Source organism: Penicillium cosmopolitanum (assembly GCF_028827165.1).
Source record: "Penicillium cosmopolitanum strain IBT 29677 chromosome Unknown utg000006l:49.0-5199605.0:1.0-5204138.0, whole genome shotgun sequence".
NCBI classification, from domain to species: domain Eukaryota; kingdom Fungi; phylum Ascomycota; class Eurotiomycetes; order Eurotiales; family Aspergillaceae; genus Penicillium; species Penicillium cosmopolitanum.
The window spans coordinates 4,731,523-4,754,812 of record NW_026622676.1 but is presented as its reverse complement, the minus strand read 5'-3'; the positions used below and the strand labels follow the sequence as shown (position 1 = coordinate 4,754,812).

The 23,290-nt window shown below is 51.5% G+C and overlaps 5 protein-coding genes across 5 annotated transcripts; 3 read left to right on the top strand and 2 right to left on the bottom strand.

Annotated features, from left to right (window-relative positions):
- Positions 1 to 445: 445 nt before the first annotated feature.
- On the bottom strand, positions 446 to 790 carry N7509_006306 (uncharacterized protein; the record flags this gene model as incomplete). The annotated part of the gene is made up of 1 exon (XM_056630943.1): positions 446 to 790. The coding sequence occupies one exon, from the start codon at positions 788 to 790 to the stop codon at positions 446 to 448; it is 345 nt and encodes a 114-aa protein (XP_056490245.1).
- Positions 791 to 1,853: 1,063 nt separating this feature from the next.
- Positions 1,854 to 2,888, top strand: N7509_006305 (uncharacterized protein; the record flags this gene model as incomplete). The annotated part of the gene is made up of 1 exon (XM_056630942.1): positions 1,854 to 2,888. The coding sequence occupies one exon, from the start codon at positions 1,854 to 1,856 to the stop codon at positions 2,886 to 2,888; it is 1,035 nt and encodes a 344-aa protein (XP_056490244.1).
- A 430-nt stretch (positions 2,889 to 3,318) lies between these two features.
- Positions 3,319 to 5,340, bottom strand: N7509_006304 (transcription factor TFIIIC subunit TFC1; the record flags this gene model as incomplete). The annotated part of the gene is made up of 5 exons (XM_056630941.1): positions 3,319 to 4,441; positions 4,496 to 4,604; positions 4,655 to 4,732; positions 4,801 to 5,116; positions 5,200 to 5,340. 5 exons carry the CDS (start codon positions 5,338 to 5,340, stop codon positions 3,319 to 3,321), a joined length of 1,767 nt encoding a protein of 588 aa, XP_056490243.1.
- A 1,836-nt stretch (positions 5,341 to 7,176) lies between these two features.
- Positions 7,177 to 9,464, top strand: N7509_006303 (protein phosphatase 2A regulatory subunit RTS1; the record flags this gene model as incomplete). The annotated part of the gene is made up of 6 exons (XM_056630940.1): positions 7,177 to 7,545; positions 7,610 to 8,209; positions 8,274 to 8,627; positions 8,683 to 8,853; positions 8,915 to 9,042; positions 9,107 to 9,464. The coding sequence occupies 6 exons, from the start codon at positions 7,177 to 7,179 to the stop codon at positions 9,462 to 9,464; spliced, it is 1,980 nt and encodes a 659-aa protein (XP_056490242.1).
- A 1,594-nt stretch (positions 9,465 to 11,058) lies between these two features.
- On the top strand, positions 11,059 to 22,930 carry N7509_006302 (histone acetyltransferase TRA1; the record flags this gene model as incomplete). Its single annotated transcript, XM_056630939.1, has 6 exons — positions 11,059 to 11,110; positions 11,181 to 11,338; positions 11,432 to 12,584; positions 12,650 to 20,556; positions 20,594 to 22,189; positions 22,247 to 22,930. 6 exons carry the CDS (start codon positions 11,059 to 11,061, stop codon positions 22,928 to 22,930), a joined length of 11,550 nt encoding a protein of 3,849 aa, XP_056490241.1.
- Between the last annotated feature and the right edge of the window lie 360 nt (positions 22,931 to 23,290).

Here is a 23,290-nt window from a genome sequence, read left to right as displayed (position 1 = left end):
CTCAGGTAGCTACTAGTTTTCCAAGCTCAACCCACCTCGCAGAACCTTGGAGAGCAACATTGAAAAATTTGTCAACCAGGAAAACTCAACCGTTCCAGTGAAGGAATTTCATAGAGATCTCCGAAGAACGGACAACGCCGCGAAAGTAAACCGAACTTCCAGGCGCCAATTCTGCATAACTTTGAAATAATCTTGCGATTGAACTAGAATCTAAAAATACAAATTTGTTTTAAAGTGAAAAGGGGGGTCGCATGCTTATCCACCCCGAGGTGTCGGGGGGAGCTGAAGCAGGCTTTTGCCCTCTTGCAGGACCGGAATGCAACCAAGTCCGAGCCCTAACCTACGAGCGCGAACGCGAACGTGAGCGCGAGTGGCAGACCACAGGATCATCGGATCGTCCTGAACGACAGGCTTCGACACCCCGTGGCAAATGCGACCTACATGTTCAGCGCTTGGGTGGGATGCTGGGAGACAGTCTCATATCCAGCCATGGGATTCCGGCGGTGGATGATGCATCGATGCGCTCACCATGGAGAACCTGGAACAAGACTGCACGTTCATCTGCAGTTTCATCCATCCTCATCATCCAAAACCACAAACCACCCGGGAGATTGGAGATGGGGGGCGGGATGTGCTGGCAGGTTTCAGGGGATGAGGTGAGCGCCGCGAGAAGGGAGGGGTTGGACGCGATGGTCAGCTTTGAGCGTGTAGACGTGCATCGTGTCGCGCGTTCAAAAGTATTCGGTACTCCAGCGCAGCGGGGCGCTCCTCGTGGGCTCGTGTACTCCATACTCCATTACTCTAGACCTTGAGTATCATCGCGTAGTACTGTACTGCTGGGTAAACCGTCGGTATACTTAGTACGACGCGTTGAGAACCACGTCGATCGGGTTGATCTAATCGCGCTGATCTTGCTAGACTAGTAGATTAATTCAGTAGCAGTGGGCAGCTAGTTCGTCGTAAAATAATCTAGGAGAATAATCTTGCTAAGAATATTGTGATGAGTCTATTGCCCTACCTCCAGACGGGGTATGGAGTACGGAGTATAATGAGCATAATGAGTATCATTACTACTAGTACTCGTCCCTTGTTCTGCTAAACATACAAGTGGATCACATTCCACGCGAGGGACCATTAGCAATGGCCATCATAATTGGATTGTCTACCTCTGCACGAACGCCACCCACGGCCTGGCATGGTCCAATCCACTTTGTCTGGCGCCTTGCAGAGAACGCGACCAGACGCGCGCTGCATACATCGCGGTGCACCCCCCGGCCTTGAAATGCCTTGAAATACTTCCCCCTCGCCCCTCAACCCTCTCCTTGCTCCCCTCCCCATTAAACTAGAAAGAGTGTGTGGATAAGTGTGTGTGTGCCCATCCGATCATCCAGATATAATTACTCTCTCTCATCCCATCTATTCGGAGATCCAGCGAAGCCACCCTATCAGCCATTCTCCTGTGTAGCACACTCTCCTTTCGGCTTCACTTATATCATCCGACCCGATTTAATCATTTTATTGATTTCGGCTTCCTATTATCATTGTCTCTGATAATACTACTCCGTACAGGATCAGCACTTCTTACCAGCTTGAGAAAGGTTCACAGCCTCTGCTATCAGAGGGAAGCCCGAGCTTCCCCGTCCCCCACTTAGCGCCGCAACGCCAAAACAAACCAATACCGACGCCTCGCCTCGCCTCGCGCTTGTCATTGTCATCATGGCTGCACTCACCATGACTCCCTCTCGCCAGCCCTTTGCTAGCTTGGACTCACCCAGAATGCGTCCGATGATGCGATCCAAGCTGAACCGTCAGAATCAATTGAATGGTAGGTCCAACCCCACTTGATTTGGTCAATGTTGATATCCTTCCATTTCCGGTATCTAACATACATCTCAGGAGCCGCCCTCTCTGCAAAGAGCTCCATCTTCATCGATGATGCCGAGAATATCGACCCGACTACCCTCAGCCTCTCCTCCAAACGCAAGCGGTCCTGGGACGATGAGGACGATGTCTCCAAGGGTTCCCCCCAACCGCTGAAGACCTCCCGCCTGGCACTCACCACCCGCGACCATCTCACCCCCCGACTATCAACCCCATTCAAGAATGGCCCTTCCAACTCAACTCCCAAATCTGCTCCTATTCTCAAGCCCGCTGGCCGGTCTCCACCTCCCAAATCCTACAAGACACCTGGTCGCCGGTCGACCATCGCCAAGGTCCGTCCGGAGCCCACCAAACGCGGCGTCGCTCGCCCTTTCTCCCTTGCAGCCGCCCTCTCCCAGGGCAAGACCAAGACACCATCCACTCCCAAGCCTCAATCTAAGGCCCCGGCCTCTTGGTTCTTTGACATCCATGTCGACTCGGAGCAAGAGGAAATGACCAACCTGATGCAACACTCCACCGGTGTCCTCGATATCAGCGACGAGGAGGGCAAGGCCGTCATTACAGATGGCCGCGGCAAGGAAAACGTTCCCCCTTCCGAACTAGGTCTCGATCTTCCCCGCTCCCAGCAGGCCACTCACCTGGCTGCCGCCACAGCTGCACGCAAGGATTCCAAGATGGAAGAAGATCGTGCCCCGCTGGGTGAACTGACTGCTTCCGACTACTACCCCGAAGACTGCAATGCCTTCTCCTTTGCCGTTGTCCATGACGATGAGGATGAAAACGTCTCGGAATCTAAAAAGGCCTACTCCGCCCCGCCGAGTCAGTCGACTTTCATGCCGCCAGCTATCACTGCTTCGATCGATTCCCTGCTGGCAACTGCCATGTCCAGCCCCACTGTCAACACGACCACGACTGAAAAGACCAGCGACCCCGATGCCATCGAGATCTGGGAACCCTCCAGTGCGGCTGATGATGCGCAGTCATCTGGAACGAGCGCATCGTCATGAGCAGCATCACCCTAATATCTTCCTTCCCTCATCCTATCGATCCCAAAATTGAACCGCATTTGCATTCTGGTCTCGGCGTCTGTGGCCCTGGATTGGCCTTTATCTTTACATTGTTTGTCTTGTTAGCAACGGAGTTGTTCCTCTATTATCTCGACTACTTATGGAATACCCTTTTTTGTTTCGTCCTGTTTCGTCTCGCCTCAACTTGGTGTTTCATTATTTTGTTATCTTTCTTTTACAGCGTATCATTTTGTCTTGACCACGTTTAATAATGAGAAGTTCTTACGTCTGATGTCTGCTTTACGATGTATACAGCAACCCTGCTTTATGAGATTCGGCGCAATGATTGAAATGAATTTACTGCCTGGTATTTCACATTCAGCTCCACCGTAGTATTGTAGCATTTCACTATGAGCAGCAATCGTTGATCTTAGATAGCCTCATCCTCCTCTTCGGCTTCGGCTTCATCATCTTCACCCTCCGCTTCATCCCTCGCCGCAATAGCAGCAGCAACCTCCTCCTCCAACATCTCCACTCGCTCCATCTCTTCCTCCTCTCCTTCACTCTGTTCTTCATCACGTTGAACCTCCACCTCCTTCCCTTTCCCCTTCTTCTTCCTCCCATCCAGCTTCTCCTTCTCCAGCCTCTCTCTCCACACCGGCGCACCCTTAATCGCAGCCCTAACTTCCGTTGCCAACATATCATCCCGCTTAGTCGACGTAGCAGAATCAAACATGAAATTCACAAGATCCGCCTCCGTCTCCGCATGATCCGGAAACTCCAAAATCCGCTCAAATTCACCCTCCTCCGGCATTCGGCCCTCAATCAGCGAACTAATCTTCGCCCGCATAATAGTCTTCGCCTTACCCAATGCTCCATTCCCAAACCACCCATCACTAATAATATCACAAGTCTCCCGCAAAAAGGGCACCCCATCCGTCGTCGCAGAGCTGCCCTCATCCTCCTTGTACAAAACGGATTTAATCAACGGATCTTCGATGTCCCTAACCATCCAGATCTTCCCGTCAAGCGGCAGAGGCAGGTTTCCCGTAAAGATATGCGAATTCGGATCCTCGTCCAAATCAGTCCGACTAATGTTATGTCTCCTACCCCCATCACGCGCCGTATCCGGTTCACGAGGGAGAAGCCGAAACATGAAGGTCTGATAGTGGCGGAATTCGGGTGAGGTGCGCGGGTCAACGCCCAACTTCATTATAGCGTCTCGCCACGGTCCCGAGCGGAAAATGTATCCAACGTATGGAACTGCCCAGCGGAGATTTGTGCGGTGTTCGTCGGTTGCTAGGCGGTTTCGTAGAGCGCGGCGGGTCCAGGCGGGACGTTCTTCGAAGAGAAGTTTGATTGCTTCGACGGTTTTGCGGAGCGATGGGTCGAGTTTTGCGATGGGTGTTAGGCTTTCTTGGGGTTTTGAGGGGACGATGGGGATGTCGTAGCGGACGAGGAATGTGCGGATCTTTGACGGCTGTTGGGTGTTGATTGTTGTTATGTCGCCTGATTGCCCGACGGCGTGCTTGACTGTTGGGTTTTGACGGTAGCTGGGGGGGTGGTGTTAGTGGTATGTCTTATTTTATTTCGGGGCCAACGCTTACTAGTATGTGAATGGCACATCTCCGTGGCTGAATGAAGGTGGAGGGATAATATCTGTATTTTCGAGAGCGCCCTTGCCCATGTCGATATCAAACTGCTTGAGCTTTGCCACTGTGCGCCGTTAGCCTTGTAATCATCGGGGTGCGAAAGTGGTAGCTTACAGTCATATGGTAGGATGGTATCACGAAATTTGTTCGTGAAAGAGCTGTTCACGGTCGAATACACGAAATCCGGCATACCTGGTCAAATCATATTAGTTCTACGGGGTACCGGGCCAAGTAGACGAGATAAGATGATCAAAACGTACCTCGAAACACATGAGTCCGTTCAACTTTACCAACAGGCTTGATCTGGTATTTAGACTCATTATCGCGAAGACTGCGCATCAGATCCTTTGCTGTTGACCGTGGGACTGATTCCGATATGGTCTCCACCGGGGCATCCTGAAAAGGCTCATTCGAGCCTCTCTTGCGCTTACGACCTGTCCTCTTAGGGACGGTCACTTTGAGTAGCACATTATTGGAAGCAGTGCTCGTTGACTTCAATGGCCGGGAGAGGGGATCGTCCGGCCGCAAAAACAACTGGGCTGGCGCATCGGCCGCCTTCAGCGGTGGATTCAAGATCTAGTCTGATCAGCATGGGATCGGGCTTGCTTGTGGACGGGAATAAATGGGGAATTCATGTATAGCTCTGTGGGTTCTCTCACTTTGTCGATTCCTGCATTGCCCTGTAATGTATCCACTGCCTTGTCGAGGTTTTGGACAACGGCAGGGTGTTCGACGCTAACAAGGCGCCGGGGCGGAATTGCATAAAAGGGCGCTGTCCTGGAATCACGGCGTCCGTCCATTATGAGAGTTGCAAGTTCGTCTCTTGTAGATATTGGGACCCTGGAAAACGGACTATTTGGTCTTTGACGACGATTACTCGCAAGTCGGGGGATGGGCGACTTATGAAAAGATGAGTCAGGGATCCTATAGAGCAGGCGCAACGGGGTGCTTCGTGTTTCCAAGTTGCGGTCCAGTCGGTAGTATCGAGTAGGTATTTGGAGTGTATGTCCACTTGCCTCGCTCTGCCTACCTCGATATCTCAAATTCCTAACGCGACGCTGCTGGTTCGCATTCCACAAAGCGTATCGGATGTGATGACTAAGGATTTCCCAGAGCGTCACGGGTACGGGCGTTCGAGATATAATCTCTTACAATTGGGATTGCAATTCAAAAGATCATTGATATATATCCTATTTGCTGTGAATAATACGGTATAATTATGGTTGAATACTATTGGTACTATTGGTAATTCTGTCCATTGGAACGGGTCAGTAGTATTCTTCAGTTCTAATTCTCATTGAGATTCGCTAGTACTGAAGTACTAACAGCAGTATATATCTCCAAGCCCCAGCTTGAGCCTGTGGCAATTACGTGCACCCTAACGACTCAGGTCATTCAACCACAACTATTACAACCTTGCCCATCATACAGCTGACTAGCTCCAAGGTTGCCACTATAAAATAGTACCGAGTATCTAGTACTATACTTCTAGTTGTCCAACCTCCCTAAGTATAGAAACACGTGACCAATCCATCAGATTACATAAGCACAAAAGAAGGCAAAGCATACACAAGACAGCTGTGGATGGGGGCCTTTATAGATGGAGAGACATCCACTGGTAGAAAAACACGTAGATTTGACCCGTTGTTCTATTTGCTAGCAGATCCCTAGGGCAGATGCGCCTAGTGATAACACGGTAGAAATTCCTCTATGCGCATTGGCGGGTTCGTAGTCCCAAGTATTGGTCCTGGACCCCCCTCCCATCACCATCACAGCCAGCACAGGAGAACCCGCTTTGCCTCACCCACTCCCTTCTCCTTCACCACCCGCCAACATCCCTCATTCAGATCCCTGCCCTTTCCCTTTCCCCCAAGACTCTTGCTAGACCTGCCATTCCCTCGATTCGGCTCTGGTCGTGGCTTGCAATCGGGTGGCACTGACGCTCTTGAACCCCCCGCTCCCAGCCTGCCACTAAGCGACACGGAGATCCTTCTGAGCGGATCAAGTACCCCGTCCTAGACCGACCTCTGCGCTCCTCGGCCAGTCTTCTTAGCACTCCGATCGCCAATTGTCCCATTTCACGCCAGAGAGGTACGTACCGCTCGCTCTCGTTGTCGCCTCATCCTTGCCGTCCCTTTCTCCCCAACATTGAAGCCTCATGCCCCGTGCGCGTGCTGCTACATACCCGTGTTCTGTACCTAGCACTGCCATTGGAACTTCACCCGCCCCCTTTGAGTGTTCGCATGTCGATAGCTCAGATTCGACATCTGAATCTCCCCGGCAATTCTACTACCAGCGCTTATTCCAAATACTCATGATTCTCTCTTGCTAGGCTGATCCAAATAACCCGCCCCTCCTCCCCTCGTGGCTTTTGTGAGCGGCCTTCTCAGTTGCCGCTCTCCAAGTCGCTCTGGCTAAAGTGCAGCGCCGGGCTGCACTTGCAACGAACACCGAACCGGATTACATGAGGTATTGGATACCGGCGTGAAAATGAAGGGTTTCAGACAGAGAGTGGTACGTGTTGTCCCCATCTGAAGGCTCACCGTCTCCTCCAACCCCCCTCCTCATCCCCCACTCGGCAAGCGGTGGTTTTTGAATCCCTCAGACCCTTCCGCTCCAACGATTTCTTGTCACTAATGTTATTTGGGATGGGTAGCACGAGCAGTTGTTCGAGGGCAAAGGATGCCAACAAGTCCTCCAAGAAGAAAGATTCCACCTCGTCCCAGGGCCAGGCGTCCCTCGGCATCTCCCAAACACAACAGTCGACATCCCCCAACCAAGGCACTCCTACCTCGTCTACAACCTCCTTGAATGATACACGAGGCAAGTCCCCAGACAATGCCTCCTCCCCGGCTACAACCCCGTCCGGAGGCGCCGGTGCACCCGCTCAAAGTTATATATCTCAAGGTGCGGGAAATGCGGGCCAACCTGCAAACAATGGCCCCGGGACTCCAACGAGACAGGGTCAGCCAGTGGCCCCAAGTGTGATCATCAGCCCAAGCACAGTAAGTCGAGACCTTGAACCTGTGATGCTGAGTAGCCCGAACTAACCGCATCTCCCACTTCTAGCACGTCCCTCCCCCCGGTGCTGCCGAGACAATGCCCGGAGACCTGGCGCCTCCTCGCAAGTCCCATGTTTTCGACCGCCTCCAGACCACTCCGAAGGATATGTCGGAAGGAATCAGGACCCCCAAGCGCCAGCACTCCTCGCGGTTCGACATTTCTGACCAACGTCAGAGAGAACTGGAGAAATTGGCCGGTTTCCACGAAGTGCCGCCCAACCGCCGCCAGGATCTATTCATGCAGAAGATTGACCAGTGCAACATCATCTTCGATTTCAACGACCCGACAGCCGACATGAAGTCCAAAGAGATCAAAAGACTGGCTCTTCACGAGCTCTTAGATTACGTTGCCAACAACCGTTCCGTGATCACAGAGCCCATGTACCCTCGAGTGGTGGAAATGTTCGCCAAGAACCTGTTTCGACCGATCCCGCCTCCCATGACCCCTCAGGGCGAGGCGTTTGACCCGGAGGAGGATGAGCCCGTGTTGGAAGTGGCATGGCCTCATATCCAAGTTGTTTATGAGTTCTTCTTGCGCTTTATTGAAAGCCAAGATTTCAATACGAATATCGCCAAGGCGTACATCGATCATCAATTTGTGCTTCAGGTATGAACTCGATCTAGTCCCATCTTGGCATGCTAAGTCATGAAACGGCTAACGGTTTTTATAGCTGCTGGATCTATTCGATTCAGAGGACCCTCGGGAACGTGATTTCCTGAAGACTACCCTGCACCGTATTTATGGAAAATTCTTGAACCTGCGGTCCTACATCCGACGCTCAATCAACAACGTTTTCTTCCAGTTCATGTACGAGACCGAAAGACACAACGGAATCGCTGAGCTTTTGGAGATTCTGGGTTCCATCATCAACGGCTTTGCCCTGCCTCTCAAGGAGGAACATAAGCTCTTCTTGACTCGCGTTCTACTCCCCATGCACAAGGTGAAGAGCTTGAGCATGTATCACCCCCAACTGGCCTATTGTATCGTCCAGTTTTTGGAGAAGGATTCGACCCTGACTGAAGATGTATGTGACAAACACACCTGGTCAAACGCCGAATATCACTAACATCTGTATCTAGGTCGTTCTTGGACTTTTACGCTACTGGCCAAAGACCAACAGCACCAAGGAGGTTATGTACCTCAACGAAGTCGAAGACATTTTTGAAGTTATGGATCCTGCTGAGTTCGCTAAAGTACAAGAGCCTCTATTCAACCAGCTGGCCAAGTCTGTGGCCAGCCCCCACTTCCAGGTTAGTATAACCGATAGCTCACAGCTTGCGTTGCATACTAATACCCCTTTCCACTTACTAGGTCGCCGAGCGTGCTTTATATTTCTGGAACAACGAATATTTCTGCAACCTCGTAAGCGACAATGTGGAAACCATTCTTCCCATTATGTTCGCCCCGCTCTACGAGAACTCCAAGGGCCACTGGAACCGGTTTGTCTATCATCGGTGATAACTTACTCTATGAACCTCGTTACTGACCTTAAATTTACACCAGTACTATCCACAGCATGGTATACAACGCCATGAAAATGTTCATGGAGATCAACCCGCAGCTTTTCGACGAGTGCTCGCATGAGTACACAGAACACCAGAACAACGCCGAGCAGCGAGAGAAGTCGCGCCTGGACCGCTGGGATCTGATCGAACAACAAGCGACCATGCGGAAGAACGGCGCACCACCTCCGCCTGCTCCAGCTCTCGATGTGCCCGAGCCGATCGATGAGGTGGAAGCAATGACTCACGAGAGCCAGAAGCGGCTGAACACCCTTAAGATCCAGGAGGAAACAGAAGCGCCAAAGGAGCGCCCTGCGCGAGAGGGAACCCCTACGTCGGTGAGTTCGGTGCATCTCTGATTTTTACTTTCGAGACTGCTCAGATCCGTGCATTCCCATGCGGATCCTTTTCTTTACTCTTTTTATCCCTCCTCAACGCCGTCATCCCTTGTATTCGTGTTTTACTAAGAAACCCTCCCTCCATGTGCAGCCAGCGTGATTCTAACGTGGAAACGTCCGTTTTGCTCCAGACTCGACGCCGTGGCTCCATTCGCGGTACCCGGAGACGACGAAGCGGCAGCGGCAGTGAGATTCGCCCGCGACGACGCTCGGTCGGCAGCGGTACCAGCGCAACCAATGTACAGATCCTGCATCGAAGCAATTCGACCAAATAATGGCCCCTCCACGAGGTGACGGGGCAGCTAATGGACATGTGACCTTCCCCTTGATTTTCTGCAATCATGGCATAGCGAATACGGGCCTGCAACAAACGTCTCTTTTCTTCTTGAACTTTCGACCTGCCCGAATTGTGTGATCCCCTTTTTAGCTTTCCAAGGTTCCCGATTTCCTGTGCCATCCTGCTTTTTCCTTTTCCCATTTTCCCCTCTCTTTCTTTCCCCCTACCTCCCCCTTTCATCTTTTGTGTGTACATGGATTTTCTGATATTTCCCTTTCTGTGACCGGCTCGTTTTGAGCCGGTGCTCACTGAGCGGATCTCTGAGTTGGACTCCGTCTTAGAACCGTGTTCGGGTATGGAAAATGGGTGCGAATGGCGTTTCCATCTACCGACCGTCGGTGTCGGTGGCTTTCTATGTGTTGCCAGATTTTTTTTTCTTTTAGACAAGTACTGAGACATGAACTCGCCTTGGGAAATTTTCTCTTGTCTTTTAATTTTCAGCCCCGATCCATGTTGTTGTATTTCTGTCCTACTAGTACGTAGTTGTGACAGCTACTAGATGCCTTATGGGTCCATTAGGGCTTGCAGCATGTAGATAATCATTCAATACTAGTGGTATCAGATGCCCAAAATTTTTGATTACTGGTCACAGTCATTCTACCAGTATCTTTCAAGGTTGTATACTAATATCTACGCCCGTGGGTTTTGGACTGTGCCTGTCCCTGTGCCTGTTCCTGTGTCCCTGGCCCTGCTCCCGCGCGTCTAGTCGCTTGGCAAGCGCGCGTGCCCGGAGCGGATCAACACCGTCCGAGACCCCCCTGAAAGCGGACTAGCACCACCTTACATAAGCGAATTCAGCGACGCTGGCCGCCCACCCTCCGCGTTCCTTCGCGAAGGCTTTCTGGATGGGCCAGGTCTCGCGCGCTTCAATCTCCAACCCTACTTTCTCTAGCTCCCTCCACACCCTCCACCCCGCTGGGGCTCTTCAATTCCACTCACTACCGTCCACCTTCATTCTTTCGGACTGATATTGACAGCCATTAAATGACTTAACGAATTCCTACCTCGCTTTCCTATCCGCGATCGATCCTTTCGGCAATTGCAGCCAAGTCCGCAGAGCTTCGACCACACCTCGACCTAGCACATGCGACCCCGATTTTGACCCTACAATCTTTGCGCGAGGCTGGTTATTGCCCTAGCAGCCGGCCACTGGGCCTGGCCGTGATTGTAGTCGTCTTCCCTTGATCGGCCCTTTGAGGGGCCTGACCAGCGGCAGCGATGGAGCGCACGATCGATATCTACTTCAACAAGCTGGGGGATGAGAAGCTTGGTATGGTTGAAAGCGACCGATCAAATATCATGAATTTCTGTTCAGTGCTGATTGATCTCCATTTTTATAGACATCAAAGTACGAGCAAATGTCGCAACCGAGTTGCGGGACAGTATTGAACCATTATGCGCGGGCGCAAACTATCCCGTCTTTCTGGCCAAGCTTTGGCCAGTCTTCAAGGCTATCCTGAAGGGGGATCCGGTCTTCTTGAGCATGTCTTATGAGCAGGTGAGATCGACAAGCCGACGGGATTCGAAATTATGATCACTTCCCGTCTCCCATCTTCAAGATCTGGACCTCGAGGTATCTAATGCCATCTAGAAACTTCGAAACTGTATTCTCGAAACGATCCACCGATTACCAATGGCCCCTCCCGATGTCGAACCATACGCCGCGGATATGGTTGATTTGTTGATGGAACTCGCGCGCATCGAGAATGAGGATAATGCAGTTCTGTGCATGAAGACCATCATGGATCTGGAAAGGAACCAAGCAAAGGCCACCGCGGCACGGGTGCAGCCTTTCCTAGAGCTAATTCAAGAAATGTTCCAGACCATGGAGCAGGTCGTCCGAGATACCTTCGACACCCCGAACCAAGCGACCCCTTCCGGGATGCCTTCGACTCCGAATGCCAGTTCACAGAACTTTCAATCACCTCGACCAAGCTCGCCTGCCACATCAGTTTCAGACTTGGGCCCTGAGCAACAATCCAGCAATGTTCTCTTGAAGGGGATGCAGTCGTTCAAAGTACTTGCTGAATGCCCTATCATCGTCGTTTCGATCTTCCAGACTCATCGCGCTTCAGTCGCACAGAACGTCAAACTTTTCGTACCCCTCATTAAGACGATCTTGCTTCTGCAGGCGAAGCCGCAGGAGAAGGCGCATGCCGATGCTGCAGCTCAAGGCACAATATTCACTGGCGTTTGCAAGGAGATCAAGAACAGAGCTGCATTTGGGGAGTTTATTACAGCTCAGGTTAAGACCATGAGCTTCCTGGCCTACCTCCTTCGCCTCTATGCCCACCAACTTCAAGATTTCCTTCCTACTCTCCCGTCTGTGGTTGTTCGGCTTCTTCAGGACTGCCCACGTGAAAAATCTGGCGCTCGAAAGGAGCTCCTTGTCGCGATCCGACACATTATCAATTTCAATTATCGGAAGATCTTCCTGGAGAAAATTGATGAACTTCTGGACGAGCGAACATTGATTGGCGACGGCCTGACAGTATATGAGACCATGAGGCCTTTAGCGTATAGCATGCTAGCCGATCTCATCCACCATGTTCGTGACCATCTCAGTCGCGATCAGATCCGTCGAACTGTCGAGGTATATACCAAAAACCTCCATGACGATTTTCCCGGTACCAGTTTCCAAACGATGAGTGCCAAGCTGCTATTGAACATGGCAGAGAAGATATCTAAGCTTGAGGATAAGCGAGAGGCTCGCTATTTCCTGATCATGATACTGGATGCCATCGGTGACAAATTCGCCTCGATGAACCATCAATTTAACAACGCTGTCAAGGTTTCTAAGGCCTTCAAGGAATCTCGGAAGAGACCGAGCCCTCAAACGACTCATACCTTGCTGAGAAGGACCATCCTCCTGACTGGGACGAAATAGACATCTTCTCTGCTTCGCCAATCAAGACTTCTAGCCCGCGTGACCGTGGTAGTGACCCCGTTTCGGATAATATCTTCCTCTTCAGGAACCTCATCAATGGGCTCAAGAACATCTTCCACCAGCTTAAGAATTGCAACCCGGATGATATCCAGATCGATCCAAACAGCGTTCCTATTAACTGGTCTGAGGTGTCTTATGGTTACAATGCCGAAGAGGTTCATGTTATCAAGAAACTCTTCCACGAGGGTGCTCGTGTCTTCCGCTATTACGGCGTGGATCAATCTCCACCGGAAGTCAACTACTCCTCACCATTCGATTTCCTCGCTAGTCAATATACGGCACCCATGTCCCGTGAAGAGAAGGAACTCCTGGAGAGCTTCGGTACTGTCTTCCATTGCATCGACACAGCAACCTTTCACGAAGTCTTCCACTCTGAAATTCCCTATCTCCACGAGCTCATGTTCGAGCATGGCGCGCTCCTCCACCTCCCACAATTCTTCCTTGCCAGCGAAGCCACCTCACCAGCCTTCTCCGGGATGGTACTCCAGTATCTTATGGAACGCATTCATGAGGTTGGAACGTCAGACATGACCAAAGCGAAGATTCTTTTAAGAATGTTCAAACTCTCCTTCATGGCCGTGACGTTATTTTCTGTGCAGAATGAGCAAGTTCTCCACCCACATGTCACAAAGATTGTCACCAAGTGTATTGAGTTATCAGTTACTGCCGAGGAGCCTATGAACTACTTCCTCCTTCTGCGCTCTCTCTTCCGCAGCATTGGCGGTGGCCGATTCGAGCTTCTATACAAGGAAATCCTACCCTTGCTTGAGATGCTCCTCGAGACCTTCAACAATCTTCTACTCGCCGCTCGCAAACCCCAAGAGCGTGATCTTTATGTTGAGCTCACTTTGACCGTACCTGCCCGGCTGAGCCATCTTTTACCTCATCTCAGCTACCTCATGCGCCCCATTGTTGTCGCCTTGCGTGCTGATTCAGATCTTGTTGGTCAAGGTCTCCGCACGCTTGAACTTTGCGTGGACAATTTGACCGCCGACTATCTCGATCCGATCATGGCCCCGATCATGGATGAGCTGATGACCGCGCTCTGGGACCACCTCCGCCCTCATCCTTATAACCACTTCCACGCCCACACCACAATGAGAATACTTGGAAAGCTTGGCGGTCGCAACCGCAAGTTCTTGAACCATCCACCAGAGTTGAACTTCCAGCAATACTCCGATGATAATCCCAGCTTTGATATCCGGCTAATTGGCCCAGGGGAGAAGCGTCCCTTCCCTGTGGATACCGGCATTGATCTGGCCATTGGCAAACTGATGGAAGCCCCGAAATCCACCTCGTCCAAGGGCTCCGACATTTACTACAAGCAACAAGCCTACCGCATGCTCAGTTCACACCTTAAGCTTCAAATCGGATTTGAAAATCTGCCTGATGACTTGGCATCCCTCATCAGACTTCATGCCAATGATCTTGTGGATGGCAAGGTTAATGCTATGGTTGACATTCTCGAGAAATCGGAGCGGTCAGCTTCCATTCCAAAGAAAGTGGCGCAGGAAGCCACTGTGAAGAAGCTCATCAAGGCTTGCATCTTTGCCACAACCATTCCAGAGCTCGAGATATCTGCAAAGGCTTTTGTGGCCGATGTTTGCAAGCACATTACAGTCCTGGAGGTTGGCCGTGCTCTTTCCCAAGCCCGCCACAGCCGCAAGTCCTTCGACGTAGCTAACGGAGAGGGCCCTGTTTACCTCGACTCACGGGTTCTCGCTGAAGCTATTGTTGAGACGCTCTCATCGGACAATGTTCACGTTCGAGAAGCTGCTGAACAGGCTTTGGTGGTTGTCAAGGAAGCGGCGGTCATTATATTTGGTTCCTCTGAGAAAGCAGCCAAGCTTCCGTTCTTTCAGCACTTAGGTCGTGTGTTCTGCCACAGCTGCTTTAGCGAGGAGTGGTTTACCAAAGCTGGTGGAAGCTTAGGTATCCAACTACTGGCCACCAAGTTAGATCTCGGTGATTCCTGGCTCTATGAGCGCCACATCGACTTCGCTCGCGCCCTTATTTATGTGATCAAGGATACACCCCCCGATCTCCCTGCCGCTACACGCATTCAATCCCAGGATACCTTGACCTTGATCCTTCAACGGGGTGGCAAGCTCATTCCTAAAGACGATGTTAAGAACGAGAAGAGCCGCGTTGTTGCTCTCTGTGGGTTCTTCGTGTTTGAGCTTGGTCACATGAACAAGCATGTTCGCGAGACCTGTCGTCGTTGCTTCGCCACTCTCGCAGAAGAATTGGGCTGCGAGGTCCATGAGCTTATCCACCCGGTCAGGGACCGTCTCCTGCAGTCGATTTTCAACAAGCCTCTCCGTGCCCTGCCTTTTCCCACGCAGATTGGCTTTATCGATGCCATCACCTATTGCTTGAGCCTGCACAACGAAATCGTGACGTTTAATGAACCCCTCAATCGATTGATGCTGGAATCTCTCGCACTTGCCGATGCCGATGATGAGTCGCTAGCTTCAAAGCCAAATGAGTTCAAGAATGCCGAGATGATCGTGAACCTACGTGTCGCTTGCCTGCGTCTTTTGTCCATGGCCATGACTTTCCAGGAGTTTGCCAACACTCCGAACAATACCAGTCGCGCACGCATTATCTCTGTCTTCTTCAAGTCGCTATACTCTCGCTCCCCTGAAGTCATCGAAGCCGCTAATGCCGGTCTTAAGGATGTCCTTACTCAGACCAACAAACTGCCAAAGGACTTGCTGCAGAACGGCCTGCGTCCTATTCTCATGAATCTTCAGGATCCGAAACGTCTAAGTGTTGCTGGACTTGACGGACTCGCTCGTCTTTTGACTCTTCTGACCAATTACTTCAAGGTGGAGATTGGTGCTCGTCTCTTGGACCATATGAAGGTCATTGCAGACGATGGTGTGCTCCAGAAGGTCTCTTTCAGCCTCGTTGAACAGAACCCTGCCATGAAGATTGTGGCCGCGATCTTTAATATCTTCCACCTCCTCCCACCCGCCGCCACATCTTTCATGGAACATCTGGTCAACAAGGTACTTGATCTTGAGCAAAAGCTGCGACGGACCTCACATAGTCCCTTCCGCAAACCCCTTGTCAAGTATCTCAACCGCTACCCGAAGGAGAGTCTTGCCTTCTTCTTTGCACGGTTCAAGGACGAGCGCTTCGGACGTTTCTTCGGACAAATCTTGGCGGACCCGGAGAGTGAGAGTCTGCGCAATGCGGTCGTCACTGACACTGACGGATTCACCTCAAATGCTTTTGCACCCGAGGCAACTGATGGCAAAAACACCGCTGCCATCAATGGTATCTATGTTGCGCATTCCGTTTCTTTATATCCCTCTACCAAGAATTGGCTGGTTTCAAACGCCGATCTAAGGTCCAAGCTGTTGACCTATGGGAGAGAGCTGGAGCGGAAACTTCGGGGTGATAGCTTGCCTCCCGATGAGCGCCTGAGAGTCGAACAGGCCGAAGATCAGTTGATGGATGTCTTCACAGTCTACCTTGGAGAAGCTTCCCATGACTTGGATTTCCTGTTCGAAGTCATTGACGGTCTTTCCGCGGACGAACTTAAGCGTACACTGGCACTTCCTAAATTCATCTTTCGCCATATCATCACCAACGAGTCGATTGACTACCGTCGCTCGGTCATCATGCGCTGCCTTGACCTATACGGTCAACGGGCCTGCTCCCAGAAGACCAAGACCTATGCCTTCCGCCACCTTGTCAATCCAATTTTCGCGATGGATGTCCAAGCTTCGTGGAACAGCCCAGCCAGTGCCCCCAGGTTGATGGACAAGAGCATGACTGAATCGATTCAAAGCCGCCTGTGGAAGCCACAATTGTCTGATGTTTGTGACGAATCAAGCCAGGCTGGCGTTGACCATTCGCGCATGGAGTTGCTTCAACTGTCTGCCTTGTTGATTAAATATCACTCGCAGACCGTCCAAGAGTCCCGCAAGGACATCATCAAATTCGCCTGGAATTACATTCGTCTTGAAGACATCATCAATAAGTACGGTGCATACGTCCTCATCAGCTATTTCATAGCGCATTACGAGACACCCTACAAGATAGTGATCCAAGTTTACGTCGCTCTGCTCCGAGCCCATCAGAATGAGGGCCGGGCCCTTGTCACCCAGGCTCTCGATGTCCTGGCTCCGGTCCTTCCAACACGCACTGCCAGCAATCAAGGCGCAGAGGCTCGATATCCTATCTGGGCTAAATGGCCCCGCCGCATTCTGTCAGAGGAGACTGCCAACCTGCAACAGGTAATGAGCATTTTCCAGTTCTTGGTTCGGCAACCTGATTTGTTCTATGAGTCGCGCGAGCATTTCATCCCTCTCATCGTTCCCTCGTTGATCAAGATTGCGGGCCCGCCAAATACCTCAAATGACAGCAAAAAGCTCGCACTGAATCTTATTGGCTTGATCTGGCACTGGGAAGAGAGGACCGCTCAATCGGCGGAGACCCATGCAACTGTACCCAATGGTGTTACCGAATCACCGAACACGAAGAAGCGCAAGCTTGAAGAGGCCGATGGAGCCTCCCAGTCACCATCTCTAGGACCTCCTGCGACCAAGATTGATTACACGGTGCCAGCTGAGCTTCGCGGGGCTCTTATCAAGTATCTTATCACCTTCATTACTACCATCCCTGAGCGCTTCCAGGTACCAGCTGCCCACATCCGCACGCTGCCTTCGTCAAAGCCAGTCATGCCAGTACCCACCGGTGACATGATCAACAAGGCCATCAGTCTTCTCAGGAATCTCCTCTCCCCCAAGTACTGGGGAGACCTTGACATCGATCTCTACCAGAAGGTGACCGAGCCAATTCTGACCGGGGAAAAAGCAGACAAGCCTGATGACAAGCACATCACTGTCATGGTCAACGCCCTGCAGGTCTTGCGCGTACTCATCGCAGCGAAGCCTAACGAGTGGATCACGGCTCGTCTCCCAAGCATTCAGAAGCTCCTCGAGAAGCCATTGAAGTCTGATAATCCTGAAATCCAAGATTGTTTGCATGGCCTGGAGGATGATATGGATATTTCTCCCAAGTTGCCACCTCCGGTGCGCTATGTTCTCGAGGCTATTCCGGATGACCAACCTGACGAAGAGGATGCCATGGATACCGAAAGCACACCTTCAGAATTCGGAAGCTACTTGTCCGCAATCGCCACCGAGACCCTCTCAGCAAGCAACTACGTGTCGAGTCTGAACACACTCTGGACGCTATCGAAGATCAAGCCTGCCGAGATCGATACGCATATCCCTGCTGTCATGAAGGCGTTCTCCCAGAAGTTGGCCAAGGACCATGTTGCAGCTTCTACCACCCAGAATGCTGCGCAGAGCGGTGCGCAGAGCGGTGCGCAGAATGGACAGAATGGGCAAACTCCCCCGAATGGACAAGCGCCTAAACCAGCCGAAGGGGTCCCAGATCAACAAGAAGCCGAATTGGGTGTCGATCTCATTTTCAAAACAATTGAATTGATCTCAGTCCGAATGTCCCACCTTGGCGACCAGCGTCGTCCGTTCCTAAGTGTTCTGGCTTCGATAGTGGAGCGTTCGCAGAATATCAAGCTTTGCAGCAAGGTTCTGGGCATGGCCGAGTCCTGGATTTTCCACTCAACAGAGTCTTGGCCCACTCTGAAGGAAAAGACAGCAGTTCTTCACAAGATGCTGCTATTCGAATCCAGACCCGACCAAACGATGCTGAAGAAGTTCCTTGACTTGGTGATTCGCATCTATGAGGATCAAAAGATCACTCGCACTGAGTTGACTGTTCGCCTCGAGCACGCTTTCTTGATTGGCACAAGAGCTCAAGATGTTGAGATGCGTAATCGATTCATGGGTATATTTGATAAGAGTTTGACGCGCCTTGCTAGCTCGCGTTTGAGCTATGTTCTTACCTGCCAAAACTGGGATACCCTTGCCGATTCCTTCTGGCTGGCCCAGGCATCGCATCTGATTCTCGGATGCGTGGACATGAATACAACTGCCCGTCTTCACTCCGACGATTTTACGCTATCGCCGCTATCATTCCTCTTTGCGGGTGGTGACAAGGATGAAAGAAAACCAGACATCATGGTCGACAATAAGCTGGAGAACTTTGTCGTGGAGCGCAAGCGCTTCATGTCTGATATCGGCGACGTTCGAGTTCGAGACTTGATCGAACCTCTCTGCCAGCTTCAACACACCGACTCTAATGTTTCGTACAAGCTCTGGACCACACTGTTCCCGATTTTCTGGTCAACTTTGTCAAAGGAAGATCGCATTGACCTCGAAAAGGGAATGGTCACATTGCTCACCCGAGAGTACCACCAGAGACAGTTGGACAAACGACCAAATGTCGTTCAAGCCCTCCTCGAGGGTGTTGTACGGGCTCGACCTCGTTTCAAGTTTCCTCCTCACGTTATGAAATACCTCAGCCGTACCTACGATGCCTGGTATGTCGCTGCCACATACCTCGAGGAAAGTGCCATCAATCCCATCATCGACACCTCCACTGTCCGTGAAAGCAACCTTGATGCTTTGGTCGAAGTCTATGCTGGTCTCCAGGAAGACGATTTCTTCTATGGTACATGGCGACGCCGCTGCCGATTCGTTGAAACCAATGCGGCTCTGTCCTATGAGCAACAGGGCATGTGGGACAAGTCGCAGCAGCTATATGAAAATGCACAGATCAAGGCCCGCTCTGGAGCCATGCCATTCTCGCAGGGTGAATACTTTGTTTGGGAAGACCATTGGCTTATTTGCGCCCAGAAGCTTCAGCAATGGGAGATCTTGAGTGACTTTGCTAAGCATGAGAACTTGAACGATCTTCTTCTTGAGTCTGCTTGGCGCAACATTGAGAACTGGCAGAGCGAAGGCAACAGAGAGCAATTGGAGTCTCTTATCAAGTCTGTATCAGATGCTCCGACCCCCAGGCGCACCTTCTTCCAGGCATTCATGGCTTTGCTACAATACCATATCAAGAAGGAGAATATGCAGGACTTCAATAGCGTCTGTGACGAGTCGATTCAACTCTCCATCCGCAAATGGCTTCAATTGCCGAAGCGTATCACCAACGCTCACATTCCCATCTTGCAACATTTCCAGTTGTTGGTTGAATTGCACGATGCCAGCCACATCTGCGGTAGCTTGGCTCAGACCAATGAGCGCAATCTCGATACCAAGTCAGCCGAACTGAAGCTTCTCCTTGGAACATGGCGGGATCGTCTGCCGAATCTCTGGGATGATATCAATACCTGGCAGGACCTTGTTACCTGGCGCCAGCATATCTTCCAGCTTATCAACGGTACCTATCTCAGCTTACTTCCACCGCAGACCAACAACGTGGCTAGCAACTCCTACGCCTACCGTGGTTATCACGAGACGGCCTGGATCATTAATCGCTTCGCTCACGTCGCACGCAAGCATCAAATGCCCGAGGTCTGCATCAACCAGTTGAGCCGCATCTATACCCTGCCGAACATCGAAATCCAGGAGGCATTCCTCAAGCTGCGCGAACAAGCCAAGTGTCACTACCAAAACCCTAAGGAGCTCAACAGCGGCTTGGATGTGATCAACAATACCAACCTCAACTACTTCGGCCCCCAGCAAAAGGCCGAGTTCTACACTCTGAAGGGAATGTTTTTGGCCAAGCTTGATCATGTCAACGAGGCGAACGAAGCATTTGGTGTCGCTCTCTACTATGATCTCCGTCTTGCGAAGGCCTGGTCTGAGTGGGGACAATACAGTGACCAGCGATTCAAGGCAGACTCCTCCGATTATGAGCTGGCTAGCAACGCAGTCAGCTGCTACTTGGAAGCTGCTGGTCTATATAAAGAGCGCGAAGTCCCGCAAGCTGCTGAGCCGTATCTTATGGCTCCTCAGTTTGGACAACGAGGAGGGTCAGATCGCCAGTGCCTTCGAAAACTTCAAGGGCGATACCCCTGTCTGGTACTGGATTACCTTCATCCCTCAGCTCCTCACCAGCCTGTCTCATCGCGAGGCTCGTCTTTGCAAGGCTGTTTTAGTCAAGATCGCCAAGTTGTTCCCGCAGGCTCTCTTCTTCCTCCTCCGTACGAACCGGGAGGACATGCTTAGCATCAAAAAGCAGCATGACCAGAAGCAGGAGAAATTGAATCGTGCCAGACAGCAGCAACAGGCTAGCTCCTCACCCAGTACCAAGCCTCCTGCTACCGGCGAAGCTTCTCCAGCCCAGAAGCCTCCGACTAGCGTGCCTCCCAGCGCCTCCCCGGCTGGGCAAAATAGCAACTTGCCGACAACTCAGTCCCCTGCGCAGAATCAGAACCAGCAAGCTCCCAGCCAGTCCCCTGCTCAACCCCAGGTGCAAGCTTCGCCCCTTCAAGGACAAGCCCAAAGCCCCAGCCAAGGTCAAGCTGGCCAAACACCCGTCCCGCAGAACCCAGGACAGACCCCAGGTCAGCAAGGCCATCTTCAGGTTCCAGGTCAGGGAGCCCAGCAGCAGCCAAACCAAGCAGCTTCCGCGGAGTCAACAGAGAAGGAGCCGCTCAAGAAGCCATGGGAATACTCGGACGAAATCATGTCCGGCCTCAAGACCGCCTTCCCGTTGCTTGCTCTTTCTATGGAGACGATGGTCGACCAGATCCACAAGAACTTCAAGTGTCCTCCCGATGAGGATGCTTACAGGCTTATCGTTGCTCTCTTGAATGATGGTCTGGCCTACGTGGGTCGTATGCCCCAGTCTTACGCTCAGGATACCAAGCTTCCCCCAGCCACAGAAGCCAACATCACCAGGTTCGCAGAAACAATTCTCCCGGCACACATCCGCAAATCTTTCGAGGCGGACTTTGTCACTAAGAAACCCACGATGTACGAGTACATCCAAAAGCTTCGTCGCTGGCGTGATAAGTTTGAGGAGAAGCTGGATCGTCGAGCCCAGCACGGATCCCTTGAGGGCTACTCTCCGCACCTGAGCGAGTTTAGATTTCTCAAGTTCGACGAAGTTGAGATTCCTGGACAGTATCTACTGCACAAGGACAAGAACCAGGACTTTGTTCGCATTGATCGTTTCCTGCCCGATGTGGATCTGGTTCGCGGCATTGGAGTCTGCCACCGCCGTCTCAAGATTCGTGGCCACGATGGTAGTATCCACGCTTTCGCTGTGCAGCACCCTGCCGCACGACACTGCCGTCGTGAGGAGCGTATTCTTCAACTGTTCCGTATTTTCAACGGGCTGTTGGCGAAGCGCAAAGAGAGCCGACGTCGCAATCTTTACTTCCACCTGCCGCTGATGGTGCCTCTGGCCCCTCACATCCGCCTGGTTCGCGACGATTCATCATACATCTCTATGCAAGGTATCTACGAGGACTACAGCAGACGGGTTGGTATCAACAAGGATGAGCCGGTGCTCTTCACAATGGATCGCATGCGATCTTTGGCAGAAACAAAGCAAAATGTAAGTTCTTCTGCGATCGAGTCACCCCTACCACACATTACTGACAGCTCCCGACAGCGCACGGCTGATCAACAGCAGGTGCTTCGTACTGAGATCTTGACTGCCATTCAAGATAAGTGGGTTCCTAGCAATGTGGTGCTAGAGTACTTCCAGCAAACGTATCCCAACTTTGCCGATTTCTGGCTCTTCAGACGACAGTTTGCCTACCAGTACGCCGCGGTTGCTTTCATGACTTATGTGATGCACATTGGCAACCGTTACCCCAACAAGATTTTGGTGTCGCGGTCCACAGGTGATATCTGGGGAGCCGAGTTGATCCCAACAATCAACCCGGCGAAGGCCATATTCTTCAACCCAGAGCAGGTCCCCTTTCGATTCACGCCCAACATCCAGACTCTGCTGGGCCCCATTGCCACGGAGGGTCTGTTTGCCTGTGCCATGATGGCCATCGCGCGCTGTTTGACGGAACCACGCCACGAGCTCGAGCAACAACTGAGCGTATTCGTGCGTGATGAGATGATGTTCTGGGCTACTGCCCAGCACCGCGGTCAGTTGGCTGTGCCACAGTTGCGTGATCTGGTCTACAACAACAGCGAGATCATCGTCAACCGCGCCGTCAGCTTGGCCAGCCCGCCAGAGGGTAACTTGCCCGCCAACCAGACAACGATCGATTTGATCTCCCGGGCTGTCAACCCCCAGCACCTGGCCTCTTGCGATGCTTTGTGGATGCCATATCTCTAGTGGAAAGAGAGATTTGGTTGCTTTCTGCTTGATTTTTGTATGATTTCTTGTTCAGCATTCAGGTGGTGCCTTCTTGCTACTGGTTCTTCTTGCTACTGGTTGTTGATTTGTTGCTATTACTTTGCTGGCTGCCGCATGGGTGGTAACTATGGCTATTTACTTGCTTTTGAGCGTGGCGCATTGGTGATGATCCCTCTTATAGGGTGATCTTGATGATACCGTTTTACATCTTCTTGTATGACTTCTGTTATTTGTTTTCTTATCTGGAAGAATAGCTTCTTAATGTATTCTGAACCATTCAATTTTTTGGAGTAATTGGTCATGTGTGTACTGTAGTTAAGGTGTATTTATGATGTAGTT